At 50.8% G+C, this 14,073-nt stretch overlaps 1 protein-coding gene across 1 annotated transcript in view; it reads left to right on the top strand.

The window, feature by feature from the left end:
• Positions 1-14,073, top strand: part of RNF43 (ring finger protein 43) — a 58,999-nt gene that overhangs the window by 33,833 nt on the left and 11,093 nt on the right. The window contains exon 2 of the mRNA XM_079905271.1: positions 10,698-10,820. Within this exon, the coding sequence (XP_079761397.1) occupies positions 10,698-10,820 (123 nt within the window). The remainder of the gene's footprint in view (positions 1-10,697; positions 10,821-14,073) is intronic.

Here is a 14,073-nt window from a genome sequence, read left to right as displayed (position 1 = left end):
GAGGCCACTTCGATGTCTTACTTTTTAGTTCCTAGGAGCTCAAGAGTTGCTGCTATTAGGAGTTACTAAAGTATTCAGAGGATGGAAATAGCAATGGCACAAATGCCAAGATATCCAGGCACCATCCATAGAGACCCAGTGAAATGCTGAGCCCAAAATGGTAGTACCTCCTAGGTTCTCACAACACTAACTCTTACTTTTTCTTTTATCCCCTGCCTAGAAGGCTGCACCATGGGTGGGAATAAAAATCTACTCTCCTGTTGCATCCAGGCAGCTGCCAGCAGTCTGTTTGCCTTGTTCTTTGCTGGCAAATCATTAAACAGCCCCCCCAAAGCAGGCCTCTTCCCCAGGGCCACCCCATGGACAGGGGTTCAGACCTGTGGTCAAAGGGCTGTCAGCAGTCAGGCTGGAGCCCTTGGGCTGTCTCCAGCACAAGCCTCCCCTGACAGTTGCCTCTTCTGAACAGAAGCCTCCTTGGCCTGATCTCAAACCCCAGTGGCTTTTGAGGAGACACTCTGGGCATCTGTGTTGGCTGTGGCTTGAATCATTTTGTCCTCCTCCTCCTGATGTAATTTCTAAGTGCAGCTATCCCTGTATTTCCTCCGTCGTTTCTGTATTGAAGCACAGGCCCGTGCTCCATGTTTTTTTTCCACTTTGCAATGTAAATGGAATAGTATGTTACTGCCCAGGAGCTGGGGAGTGTGACCAGCCAAGCAGACTCTATAGCTTCACCCCATCCCCACTCACAATGGGACAGTTAAAACCTGGGCATCGCTTTGGTTGCGCTGGCCCGTTTGGATACAGTATCTGCCCTCCAAGGGCTTCTAAGCCAGTCGTGGCAGACGGCAGTATGGAGCAGAGTTTGCAGGGCAACTTGAAATCCCTACAACCTGTGAGCAGGAGACTAGGCCAGAAAGACATGGACTGTGTGTGTGAAACAACCAGGTTAATGTAGCCATTTCACACTCTTGCACTGAAATCACCAAACTTAGCAACGCTTGAGTAGCTCTGCTGATAGTCCCGGTACACCTCTGGCGTATTTAAATGAATCATCTGATTTCCTCAAGTTTCATTTCTTTGGTCTTTTTCACAAGGACTGTCTGCTTTTAGTCTTTGGCCTTTTCAGCATTAAAATCTGAACCTAAATAATTACTTAAAAACAAACAGTCCCTGCTTCCAGCAGGTTTCTAAATTCCTACCATCTCTGGCATGAGTTTGGCTAGAACAAGAATAACAAAATAATAAAGCAAACTGTGTCAAGGCTGTTTGCAAACAGCACATTGGGTTAAATGTGAGAGTTCAGTGAACTCTCTCACTGTGGTAAGAGTGAAGGCCGTGCCTGGGAAGGGCCCTGTCCAAAGCCTCCTTAGACCCTTACCCTGGAAGCGTGAGGGGCGGGAATTAGCCCTTGCGATGCTGCTACCTGTGTGAAGACCTCAGCCTTTCTGCAGCGGCCTCTCTGAACGAGACCCGGCTAAATGCGGGGCCTCAAAAGCGGTGCCTCCCGTAGGATGGAGGTCAGGGCGGGCGTCAGAATCTCCCACGACAGCGGTCACTCACGGAGTGCAGAACTCAGCTGACATTTCAGGACCTCTTGGTAGGATTCCTAGCAGTTTGAGGCAAGGTAAATGCCTTACCTGGTGGAGGGAAAGAGTCCAAACCACATGACTGGCGTGCCTCCTAAGGTCTTGATGTCTGTGGGCCTCACAGCCTTGGCATTCTGTTTCACAGCCTTCCTTCCAAAGCGTGCTGACGTAACTAAAATGGTATTTGATGGGCTTCTCCCTCTCCTTTGCTCCTAACTTCATGAGTAGCTTCTTGGTGCCCCTGTAACTAGAGGTCATTCTGGACTGAGTCAGGACAAAACCTGTTTCTATATGGGAAGATAGTGGACAAAAAGGTCCACCTCTTGGGTAGTTGTCACTTTTCTCCTTCTCTCTCTCTGGTTACTGCCAAAGAAGGTTTCTTCTCTGACATCAATTTATTTCAAAAACAGCTCAGATGGTTAGCTTTCTCTTCTTTCCCCGCCCTTTCTTCTTCCTGCTTGTGGCTCTGCTTATGACCCTGTGACCCACCCTTACAAAGACAGCAGGCAGAGTGTGCGGTCAGGAAAGCCCCACCACGGGGCCATCGTAGGGTAAAGAGGCCCAGTTCCATCACGGAGCCTGGACACGATCTGAGACAAGCAGAGGTGAATTTTTAACTTGAAGAATGGAGGCTCTAATGTGGGGGGAGAGACAGTGAGGGAGATGGCAGTCTAGCTGAATGTCCATTATCTGGGTCTGAGCTTCTGTGACCTCTAATTTTAGGACACACCTTTCGTATCCTAGACAAACACGGACTCTTCACTGGGAAAGCACCTCTGAGCAGTGTCTGGGTCTGGCTGCCTTGCTGTGGCTAGAAGAGATGAGATAAGCCCTAGGGGAGAGGAAGGAAGCTGAGGATGCTGGGCAGAGAGAGCCTAGGCCCAGAGGGAGAAGGAGCAGACAGACTTGGCTCCTGTCTTGTTGCTAAGACTGATTCAAGTTTGAAAATTCTAGGAACGTAGGCCCCCCTGAAGCCTTCTGTTCAGGCATTGTAGTACTCGGCTGGTGTTTGCTGTACCACACGGAATACTTCCCGACGCGTAGACCTGGAGGTGGCGTGGTGGAGTAGTCAGGGAGCTGGGATTGAATTTAGGAGGACTCAGCTTCCTTTGAGCGCCTCCGTATGTAACCATGGGCCGTCTGCAAGGTGAGGCTCGCATTCCTCATCTGCGTAAAGCAAGTTTTAAAGGTTCCTTACAGGTCTGGACCAGGCTCAGCTGTTAGCAATTCACATCTCTTTTATAAATTGTATGACAATTGGATGCAAGTTGAGTCTTATTCATTCTTTCACCAAATACTAAGGTCCTACAACATGCAAAGCCCCCTGACGGGACCCTTGGTGGGCTCAGCTCCTCCACGCAGACGGTGGCCCTGCCTTCTGTTGGAAGCTGGCGGGTCCTTTCAGGTCTTCTGTTAACAGCCCTCTTGCTCACCAGTGCCCCTGCCCCCAGGAAGCTTTTCTGGATCAGGTTAGAAATACTGGAGGCCTCTGTCATCCATCCTCTCTCTTGCTAGTCCCTTTCCATCAGGGTTATTCTTCTCTCACCCCACCAACATTATTTTCTTTTGTACCTTAAAAAAGTTACACAGTTAAGCAGGAATACATTTTCCTTGTAAAAGCATTTTAACAAAATCGATAAAGGGAAACTTCTCTTGACAATTCCCCAGCCTCCCAACTTAATTGATTAAGAAACTCAGCCATCCCAAAGAGGTAGAGATGCAGGCTAACATATGGATGGGAAAGAGGTCTAGAAGCTTCCAAAGCCTAAACAATTGCCATTAGGATCAACCTGTAGATGTGAGCGTTGACCTCGTTAACTAAAGGGCAAGATGACCAAACTGGACCTCAGAGACTGTTCTGGTACTGGGAGCCAGAAGCAGCAACTCCAGGCCTGTCTCTTTTCCCAACCCCCCAGCTACAGGAGCTTGACTTTATGAAGCTGGTGTGTCCTGCCGCCTGAGATAAAAGTCAGGTAGTTCCAAGTTCAGGTAATGGAGGTTGCACAGGACAGGATGATTATAAAATCTGAAAAGAGGAAATGGGCAGAAGGTGCCTTTGATGCCTGGCCAATGTTCCTGATTACAAAAGCAAAATTGTAGCAGGCAGTAAAGTTACCTGTCCAAGGCCTGGGTGAAGGTCTGTGAGTGGAATCAGAGAAGTGAGAGATTACTGCGGCAGAGCTGGGCTGGGAAACAGGAGACAGTAAAGAATTGCTTGCAAAGGCACACACCCCAAGAGGAGGAGATGCCACGGATACAATAAGGCCAGCGTTAAGTTCGGGGCTCAGTTGAGCCCTGGAATGCCCTTTGTGAGGAGGTAATGAGATCACATGGCCTCCTTCATGGGAAGGAGGCAGGCTGAGAACTGGAAGAGCTTGTTCAGTGGGGTTCGGAGGGCTGAGCCCAGGAGGGAAGTGACCGTGGATAATGAGCTGTCCCAGACTGTGCCTTGTGGAACACTGGCATTCAGAGGCGCTGTGACGACTGCCAAGGGAGAAGTAGTCAGAAAGGGCTTTGTCCCTTCCAGGAATAAGGAGGGATTTTACCATTGCAGATGCAATAATAAAAACAACTACCATTTTAACGGGTCCCTACTGAGTGTCGGGCTCTGGGCTAGGCGCTTATGGCCATTAAATCCGGTCTTCGTGATAATCAGGAGGCGTTTTTTTTTTATCCCATTCTGAAGATGAGGAGCATGAGGCTCAGAAAAGCTAAGTAACAACCTGCCCCAGGTCACGCAGGTAAATGATGGAGTCAGAAAATGTACGTAAGGTCTGTTTGGGGAGGGAAGGGAAAAATCAGAACCAATAAGTTTAAGGAGGAGGACAGAGACAGAGAGAACAGACACAAGAGCGTGAAATATAACACACACCACTAAAGACCTACATCTTTACATAGCTGTTTAACGTGTGTGCAAAGCGGAGTTCTCAGCCAGAGTGGCCTGGACACTGTGAGCCAGTCCTCTGGAACGGGGTGTCGCATCTCCTGGCCTTTTAGGAATATGCAAATAACCAATCCTTAAGCTCACCAACTTTCCAGGAACGCTCCCCAGCCACACCCACCCCGAATCCTGCAAGCCCATTTCTCTTGGCCCTCTCCTAGTGTCACTGAGAGGACGGGTGGCCGATGAAGAAATCACGTTTGCATCTTTGTTATTAGGGCACCTTGCATCCCAAGGAGGCAGATGCATTTCGATCTGTTTTCTTCTCAGGAGCCCTCTTCCCAGCTGAAAATTCCCTGGAGGAGGGGGCAAAGACAGCCCCTGTGTTACACCCCAGGGAGACTAACACTGCCTTGCTAGGTAATGCACAGCACCCTGGGTTCAATGGCCTTTTCTTGGCTTTTGCTTTTAAGCTGAGAATATGTACTTGAGAAGCTCTCATTGTAAAAGAAACCAGACAGAAGTATAGTGAGCATGATTTTCATGCCACAAATATGACTATACAAGAAATACCATGGTACTTTATTATTTTTTTAATTGAATTAAACCTGACTTCAAGGTCCTATCCCGCTAGGTCAATGGAAATTTGTTTTCATGGGAACTCCCCTCATAGAGCAGCCAAACTGAAGTAGCTAAGGGACATCTCTGATACTTGTTCACTCTGGTCTCCACAAATATGCCCATTGTCCGAGCACAATCCAGGTAGGCACAGCATCTTTGCTAGGGTCCAGCCTCCTGGGGTCCACCCCTTCTGGGGCACAGGCTGTAGCTTCCGACAACTTGGCACATCTCCAGGCTCCTCCCCCCCACCCTCAAGATTCCAGGAACTCTGACCACCTGCGCCGCTCCCCACCCCCACCCCCAAGCCGCCTCTCCTTTCTGCTTTCAGGACACTCACATTTCCTCAATGAGTTCAGTCTTTCATGGAAAGTCAGGAAGATAGGTCTTTAGCAACATTTGCTTTTGGCCAGTGCCCCTGAGGCAAGGAAATAGAAGGCGAGCCTCTCTTCTTGGAACGGGAGGAGGGAAAAGACAGGAACAACGTATAAATAGCTGTCATTCTTTTTTAGTCTTCCACAACAGCACAAAATGAAACTCAAGTTAATATCTCCACATATTAGCCTATGATCGAAGTACTCAAAGCAAAACACCAAAGTCTCTTCACCATTTCCTCTGTAATTCCTCTCCCAAAGCCACGGTTGTCAGGATTTGGTGTGCATTGTGCTGTCTTTATAGGTATTTGGTTGTAGACATTCAATATTTAATTTTAAAACCTGTGTAGCAGGCACTGGAGGGGCAGTGGAGGTCTGTCAAAGCTGGGGGAGAGAGGGAGGGATGTACGCAGACAACTGAAACACGCTGGGGTGAGTATAGGACTGGGGAAATACAGTGTACTAAGGGTGGCCCAGATGAGGGCCTCCAACCCACCCTGACAGAGCAGCAAGCACCAGAGTGTTTGGGGACGTGAAACAAGGTGTTTCTGGAGCGTGGGTTGCCGGGGGAAGAGGTACTGACAGGGATGGTAAGCCGTGAGGCGGGCCATGACGGCACCGGAGCAGGCAGGGTCTTTTAAGCTGTGTTTAAAAGTGCAGATTTCGGGCTTCCCTGGTGGCGCAGCGGTTGAGAGTCTGCCTGCCGATGCAGGGGACATGGGTTCGTGCCCCGGTCCGGGAAGATCCCACATGCCGCGGAGCGGCTGGGCCCGTGAGCCATGGCCGCTGAGCTTGCGCGTCCGGAGCCTGTGCTCCGCAACGGGAGAGACCACAACAGTGAGAGGCCGCATACCGCAAAAAACAACAAAAAAAACCAAAACAAAAGTGCAGACTTCACTCTAAGAGCTCTGAGGAGCTTTTTCAGTGCTTCGGAGTGACACGCCCAAATTAGCATCTTAGACCCCTCTGGCTTCAGTATAGGGACCTGGGGGCAGGGGGAGGCGGGGGAGTGGGTTGACCCTAGTTAAGCGGTTATTTCAGTAAATTGGGATAGCAATGATGGTGACCTGTGTCAGAGTAGCCGTGGTGGGAATGGCAGAAAGAGGACAAATAAGAGAAATGTTTAGGAGATAGAATTGTTAGAATTCGGTGATTGGTGGTTGGTGGTAGCGGTAGGGCGTGAAGGAGATCGGAGGAGAGGAGGAAGATAACATCTGACTTGGGTAATAGGTGGATGGTGGTTCAGGTCCCTCAAACAGGGAACACTGGAGGAACGGTTTTGAGGGATACAATGATTAGTTCAATTTTGAAAATGCTGAGTTTGAGGTGTCTCATTTAAGGTTCTTCAGGCAGAAACATCCAGGCCCCTCCTGGGGTCTGGGACTCAAGAGACGTCTGGGCTGCACATACGTAATTAACCACCTCGACGTGGAAACCAAAGCCGTGGGATTGGCTGGGGTCACCCGGGGGACCATGGAAAGTGAAAAGAGAAGAGGGCCTAAGACATTCCTGGAAGTTACCACCAATATTTCGGGGACTTGTGTTTGGGCCTGTATGCTTTAGGAATGTATAATTAGGAAGGCAAATTTTCTTGGTTATGAATTGGGGGAAGGTATCGTGTTTTCAAAGTCAAATGGAGACTGTTCTTAATTTTTATTTTTTTAATTTTATCCTACTTCTTTCCATTTCCTCTGATCTTCTGCTCTCAGCTGTGTAATCCTTGGGCATGTTACTTAACTGTTCAGTGCCTCAGTTTCCTCTTTTTTTTTTTGGAGGGGGGGTATGCGGGCCTCTCACTGTTGTGGCCTCTCCCGTTGCGGAGCACAGGCCCCGGACGCGCAGGCTCAGCGGCCATGGCTCACGGGCCCAGCCGCTCCGCGGCATGTGGGATCTTCCCAGACCGGGGCACGAACCCGTGTTCCCTGCATCGGCAGGCGGACTCTCAACCAGTGCGCCACCAGGGAAGCCCTCCCCTTTTTTAAAATGGAGACAATTATAGGGTTGTTATGAGGATAAAAAGAGGTAATACACAAAAGCGCTTGGAACACTCACTGGCCACCATATTTACTCAATAAATGTACACTCTCATCAGCAGCAGCAGCATTAGCATGGACAGTGGTGGGTTTGCCATGTGTTTCATTTGGAGTTGCATAACTCCAGAGGGTGGAGTCAGAGCTGGGTTCTAATCTTGTGTGACCTTAATTTCTCTGAGCCTCAAGCTTCTTCCTCTTCTTTAAGTGGGGATGAGCACACCTACCTCATAATGAGATAACATCTACAGGCTCTGGCATGCCAAAGGCATTTACTAATGGTTCATTTCCTCCTCTTCCTTCTTCCATAGTAGTTAGCTCAGGACCACGGAAGTCTGGTGACTGCACCACGTTTTTTCCCCTCTATCTCAGCATCCTACCATGTGGCACTACAGTACGGTACACGTTGGTTCCCCTGCAAAGGCCTGGGGGCAGCGTGGTGGTGAAGTATTTGAAAATCCTTCTCTAAAGACTACTCTTCTCCAAAGTGACTTTCCCCATCTCCACTGACCCTCTGGTTAGCGAGAGGCATCTTGGAGTTATCTTGAGAAAGCTGGAGCATGGGTAGGGTGTGGGAGCACGCACAGCAGTGGCTGTGCTGAAGGGAGGTCTCACATCTTTTGTTCTGCTGGAGCAGCTGACTCCTGACATCTCACCACACCGGCCTGTCCTCTGCAGTCACCAGGGAGATCCTTCTCAAACACAGATCTGTGGTCCCTGCTCTTGCCGACCTTTCATGCGGGACCTAACTGCCCCTCCCAACCCTCAGCGCAGGCCGCTTGCTCTGCCAGGAGCGTACCCTCCCCCCTGGTTGTGGGTCCACTGGGTGAACACATACCTATTTAGTCCCCAAGGAAGCACTGAGGTCACTCTGCCCTCCTGCATGGGATTGTTGGTCCCCCTCCTCAGGCCCTCCCCCAGGCCCTTGAATGAACCTGCATTGTAACATCACAATACACAGTGTTTGCACGCTTGTCTTCTGAGCTTTAAAGGCAAGGAGCCTGTCTTATTCATTGTTGACTCCTCGTTGCATTGAACAGTGCCTGGCACCAAGAGGGCCTTCAGTGTTGGTAGAATGAAGAAATGAATGGGCAGACGGACAGACTAATGGAGCTTGTTGAGATGGGGGCTACAGCTTCCCTAGAGCCCCCAACCTCATGCCCTAGCCCATTTCTGGGGGTTAGGGGGATATATAACCTTTCTCCCACACGAAACCTTGATCACCACCAGACTAATAGTCCTTAATTTCTGGGAGCAAGAATGGACACGCCTCCCATCTCATCACCCCCTGCCCAAAGATTTCTATTCACAAGGATACAGTTCAAAGTGAGGTAGTGCGTATGTATTGAGAACCTACTATGGTCAAGGGACTGCAGTGATACAGTGAGAGGAAATAGCCTGAAAGTGCTTTCAAAAAGTGACTGTGCTTTTATTTATTTTATTTTATTTTTTTGGCTGCGTTGGGTCTTCGTTGCTGTGCGCGGGTTTTCTCTAGTTGCAGAGAGCAGGGGCCACTCTTCGTTATGGTGTGCGGACTTCTCGTTGTGGTGGCTCCTTTTGTTGCGGAGCACGGGCTCTAGGCGCGCGGGCTTCAGTAGTTGTGGCTCGCGGGCTCTAGAGTGCACGCTCAGTAGTTGTGGCGCATGGGCTTAGTTGCTCCACGGCATGTGGGATCTTCCTGGACCAGGGCTCGAACCCGTGTCCCCTGCGTTGGCAGGCGGATTCTTTATTTATTTATTTATTTATTTATTTATTTATTTGGCTGTGTCGGGTCTTTGTTGCTGTGCACAGGCTTTCTCTAGTTGCAGGGAGCGTTGTGGTGCACGCGGGCTTCTCATTGCGGTGGCCCCTCCTGTTGCGGAGCACGGGCTCCAGGCATGCAGGCCTCAGTAGTTGAGGCACGCGGGCTTCAGTAGTTGTGGAGCACGGGCTCAGTTGCTCCGTGGCATGTGGGATCCTCCCGGACCAGGGCTCAAACCCGTGTCCCCTGCATTGGCAGGCGGATTCTCAACCACCTCGCCACCAGGGAAGTCCTGGCAGGCGGATTCTTAACCACTGCGCCACCAGGGAAGCCCTGACTGTGCTTTTCAGTCCATCATTGACATTATCATGTTCGTAAACATCTTCGCAAATTCAAAATTCTCTCTGGTTCCTCTGATGGTTCTTTCTGGACGTCCTTTAGTCTAACAGCAGTAGCCAGGGAATCGTGGGCAGCTCCCTAGTAGGAGGTTCCCTTTCTTGCCAGAATACACTGGGTTTCCACCATGTGGGAACCCCTGGCCCATAGGATTATCCTTTGTCACAGGACTCTAGGAAAATTAGATACAAGGGCGTATTAGGATCACCCTGAAGGAGAAGAGTGTGTATAGAAGGGCAGTCTCATCCCTTTGAGGAGGGGCCCTCTGGTCTCTGTTAGCATGTATAAGGCCCACTTCCCCTTAGTCGTTGCTCAGCACCAGCCGGGCTAGAGGCTCAGGGTCTCGGACTGGACCTGCCATACGCTCAGAGCAGGTGGGCTGAGCGGGCCGCATCATTGCTGAGGACAGGACAGACTCCTAGGAATTGTGCTATTCAAGGCTTAATAGCACAATAGCTTAGCCAAGCCTCATCCCCAAATAGTTCTCCTCCCTATCAGCACCCTGCTTAATCCCAGGATAAGCAAAGGGGGCTGTTGAGAGGAGCAAGATGGCACCAAGTGAGAAGACCCAAGCCGCAGGAGAGATGGGAATCTCCATGGCAACAGCTGCCGAGGAGACAGGAGGCCCCAGCAGCACCCAGCAGCGCCCTGGGGGAGCGAGGAGGGAAGCAGGACTCTGAAGCCACTGATATAGGCTCGCAGCCTGGGGTTGCTGGAGCAGAATTAGGAGGTGAGAGAGGCTGGGGCCAGGGGAAGAGCCCTTTGCAGCTGACCAGTTTGGAAAAGCAGGGCTTGAGGCTTGTTGGAACGGCTCTGCAGCAGGCTCTTCATTTATACACCCCTTGCTCCCATCTGCCCCCACCTCCATGTGTCCTTGGCCCTGGCACCCCTGAAATGACAGCTGGTGGCTCCTGGCTTACCATGAGGCCATCTGATAAGAAGGCCCCCTCTTTCGTGGCAGCAGGAGACCCGCCAGGTACCTGTGAGACCAGTGGGGACGTGCGTGGCTCTCCCAGCTGTGGCTTCTGCTCCCTAGAGCCCCCTAACCTGTCTCTCCCTCTCTCTCTGCAGTCCCACCCCCTGTACCTGTGCAACGCCAGCGACGACGACAATCTGGAGCCTGGATTCATCAGCATTGTCAAGCTGGAGAGCCCCCAGCGGGCCCCCCGCCCCTGCCTGTCACTGGCCAGCAAGGTAGACTCGCACTTGACCCCCGCACACCCTGAGCCCCTGCGCGCCCAGCTCTGGACCACGAGAGGTCCTGTGCTCTTTGTCTGCTTGTTTCCTGAGAGTGGTGTGCTCAGTTCAGGTTTTTATAACCCATGACTGGTCTGAGAGACGTGGAAATTCAAGCCACTGTCCTCTCCCCACCGGCCATGTGCCAGCAGAACGTTTTGGCTGTCATCTAGAGCACGTGCCCCATCCTAGCTCTTCCCCCATCACCTGGACATTCCTACACCCCTTCCCCTGCCTAGCATCAGAGCAAAGAGGGGGTCAGCTGGAGGGCTTTTCCATCTCTCAGAAATATTCACTGAGCACCATGCAAGAAGAGTGGAAACAGAGGCCATTAAAACACTCTTCCTCCGAGATCGCAGACCGGCAGCCCCACACTTCCTCAGGGCACCTTTGTCTGGAGCCGGCCGCAGCTGCCACCTTCCCACTGTCAAGGGCTTTCTGGTTTGCCATGCTCCCCACTGGCCTGCTACCTCATAGAGCCTGTAAACGTTTGCATTCGTGACCCCTGCTTTAACATTAGTTACTATTTTCTTTGTGCTTACCATGTGCCAGGTGGGACATGGGATAGATACTTCTTATATATCAATTCTCATTTACTTTTCACAACAATCAGGAAAACTAGACATTGTTATTCTCTATTTGACCTATAAGACAAATGAGGATCAGAAAGCTTAAGTAACTTGCCAGGCTGACAGAGATAGGAAGGGGCAGAGCTGAGATTTGAACCGAGCCTTGTCCACTTCTCAAACCTGAGCTTTTAACCTCTGCGCTCTGTTACCTCCCATTCTGGCTGGAAAAACTGAACATACGTGAAAAGAGTCCCATGGTGACCCAAGCCAGAGTGTGGTTAGATTGTGGGTGGCACGGTCAGGCAGACTTGGGGTGGGGGTCCTGCTCCCAGGGGTGGTGAAAGAGGAGGGTGACAGTCCCGCCCTATGCGCCTGCTCCTTGAACTCTGGCCCAGGGCATTTGTGATCCTCCCGAGAGCTGTTTCCTGGGCCATGAGTCTCAAGGAAACAGCCTGGGTTCTTACGTGATCCCCCAGGGGGCAGGGACTCGGGCAGGACTCGGAATGTGGTGCCCACGGATAGGGGAAGATATTCTCCCAGCCTGGTGCTGATGCAGAAGGGACCCTGGGGAGGTGGGAGATGGGGTCCAGGACACACCTGAGCAGCTGGAGGGTGTGGTGTCTCCGCAGGACGGTAAGCGTCCTACTGGCAGCAGCATTTTGTTAGGCTGAAGCTACCCTACCTCTGACCATTTCATTTCCATGGCTTGACAAAATATGGGCAAATGTCATTCATTTATTCATTTGGTAGATGAGTGCCCAGTGTTAGGTAGGTAAGTATGAGTTAGAGAGAGGGGAGGGAGACAGACAGATGGAGGAGGACGAGTTCCGAGAGCTCTGCTGTCCCTCTGAAGCAGCGTATGATTTCACATGCGTGTGGGCACTCGGCAACCCGCCGGGATGTGTCCACACAGGAGGTTTTCTTCTCGCCCCTAGAGGACCACTCTCCTGTAGGAGAAATGAACCATGTGAACAGACACTGGGTGACAAGGAACATGGTCAGTGCTCTTTGAGGTACTTGATTAACCTTGTTGGGCCTTTGTTTCCTCTACCATAAAATGGGACTTTTATTTCCTACCCCAGTGATCATGGTGAGGATGAAAAGAGTGTACGTCAAGCGCCCAAACAGTCCCTGAGCTAAATGAAACACAAAGTCAAAAACCCGTCAGGAGTTCAGAGGAAGCCCCTTGGCTGCTGCCCTGTGACCTTTTTTCTTTCTGAGGTCACTGCCTGAGCTTCCCGTGCCCACCCCCGCCCCCTGCACCACACTCACCCTGCTTCCCCTCGCCCGTCTTCTCCCCGCGTCACTCTGCCGAACTGCTCTGGCCCCAAACTCTCTCGCGGGTCAGGTCCAAGGCATCCCTCGGCTCTCTCATCCTGTGACCTGACCAAGTAGCTCCTACCTGGGATCCCCTGGCCCAGAGGAGGTCTGTGAAGGTAGTAATGTGGATCTTTGGGCTACTTCCAATATTTGAGACTTCCCACAGGCTTAACTGAACTCTTCATTTTTTTTGCTTTCGGTTGAATTCTGTCAGTTCAATGTGTTAATACAAGTTATCTCATAGGAAAATGAATTGTGCATAATAAATGCAGTTAGTTTGGTAAAACATATTTAAATATAGGGCTTGTGGGAGGCATAGGGGAAAGGTGGGTCTTTGGTGAGGAAATTCAAAAACCACTGACCTCAGTCAGCTCTGCTCTGGCCAATCAATTAGTGTCAGTGGTGGTGTCCCCACCCCCGGAACTGGGGCTCTTGAGCCAGACAGCCGCAGGTCTGGAGCTTGGCTTCTCCACGGCCCCTCAGTGTGACCTGGACATTTTAGCTCAGCTCTCTGAGCCTCTGTTTCCCCATCTGTAAAAGGGGAACAATAACAGGGCTCATATCTTATAGTAGTTATGAGGAGTTGAGGAGACAGTACAGAGGCCAAGCGCACAGCAATCACTCAATAAATGACTGCAGCTGTCACTGCTGTCCTTGTCATTGGCATCGTCATCCTATGCTTTCATAGTTAGCAAGGTTGGCCTTTTTCTGTCATGGTTCCCTCTTTTGATCTCTGACCCTCACTGTAGTTCTTCTGGACTCTCATTCTTGTCAGCATACCACCTTCCTCCCCCTACCCAGTCACCCAGATTGGTTTCTGTTTCTTTATTAGCAACTCCACAGCCATCCTTGTGATTCCCCAGGCCCTGAGCCCCTCATGCATGGGCTGGAGCAGTGGCCTTTTGCCTGGTGGAAGGAGCTGGCTCTGGAGGCAAAAAAGTTGGGTGCAAGCCCTGCCTTTCTTACCACAGAGAACACTCCCTGCTAACCAGGTACTTGGAAGGCTGAGGTCCTGGGTGGGAATTCTGCCTCCACTGCTTATCAGCTGTGTGACCCTGGGCAAGTTGTTCAGCCTCTCTGAGCCTCTGTTTTTTCCTCAATTCAAAAGTGGAGCTGATGCCTGTCTTATGGAGTTGTTGTGAGGAGTAAATGAAATCATGTACGCAAAGCACATGGCGATAGCTGATATGATGATAACTAATACTTATGAGTGGCCTAATGACAGATACAAATAAGTAAATAAATACTTAAGGAATACTTACTCTGTGCCAGGCGCATATTATAAGGCTTTACGTGGAGTAACTTATATAGTCCTCAGAACA

Source organism: Stenella coeruleoalba, assembly GCF_951394435.1.
Source record: "Stenella coeruleoalba genome assembly, chromosome: 19".
NCBI classification, from domain to species: Eukaryota; Metazoa; Chordata; class Mammalia; order Artiodactyla; family Delphinidae; genus Stenella; species Stenella coeruleoalba.
This window is presented reverse-complemented; position numbering and strand designations above follow the sequence as displayed.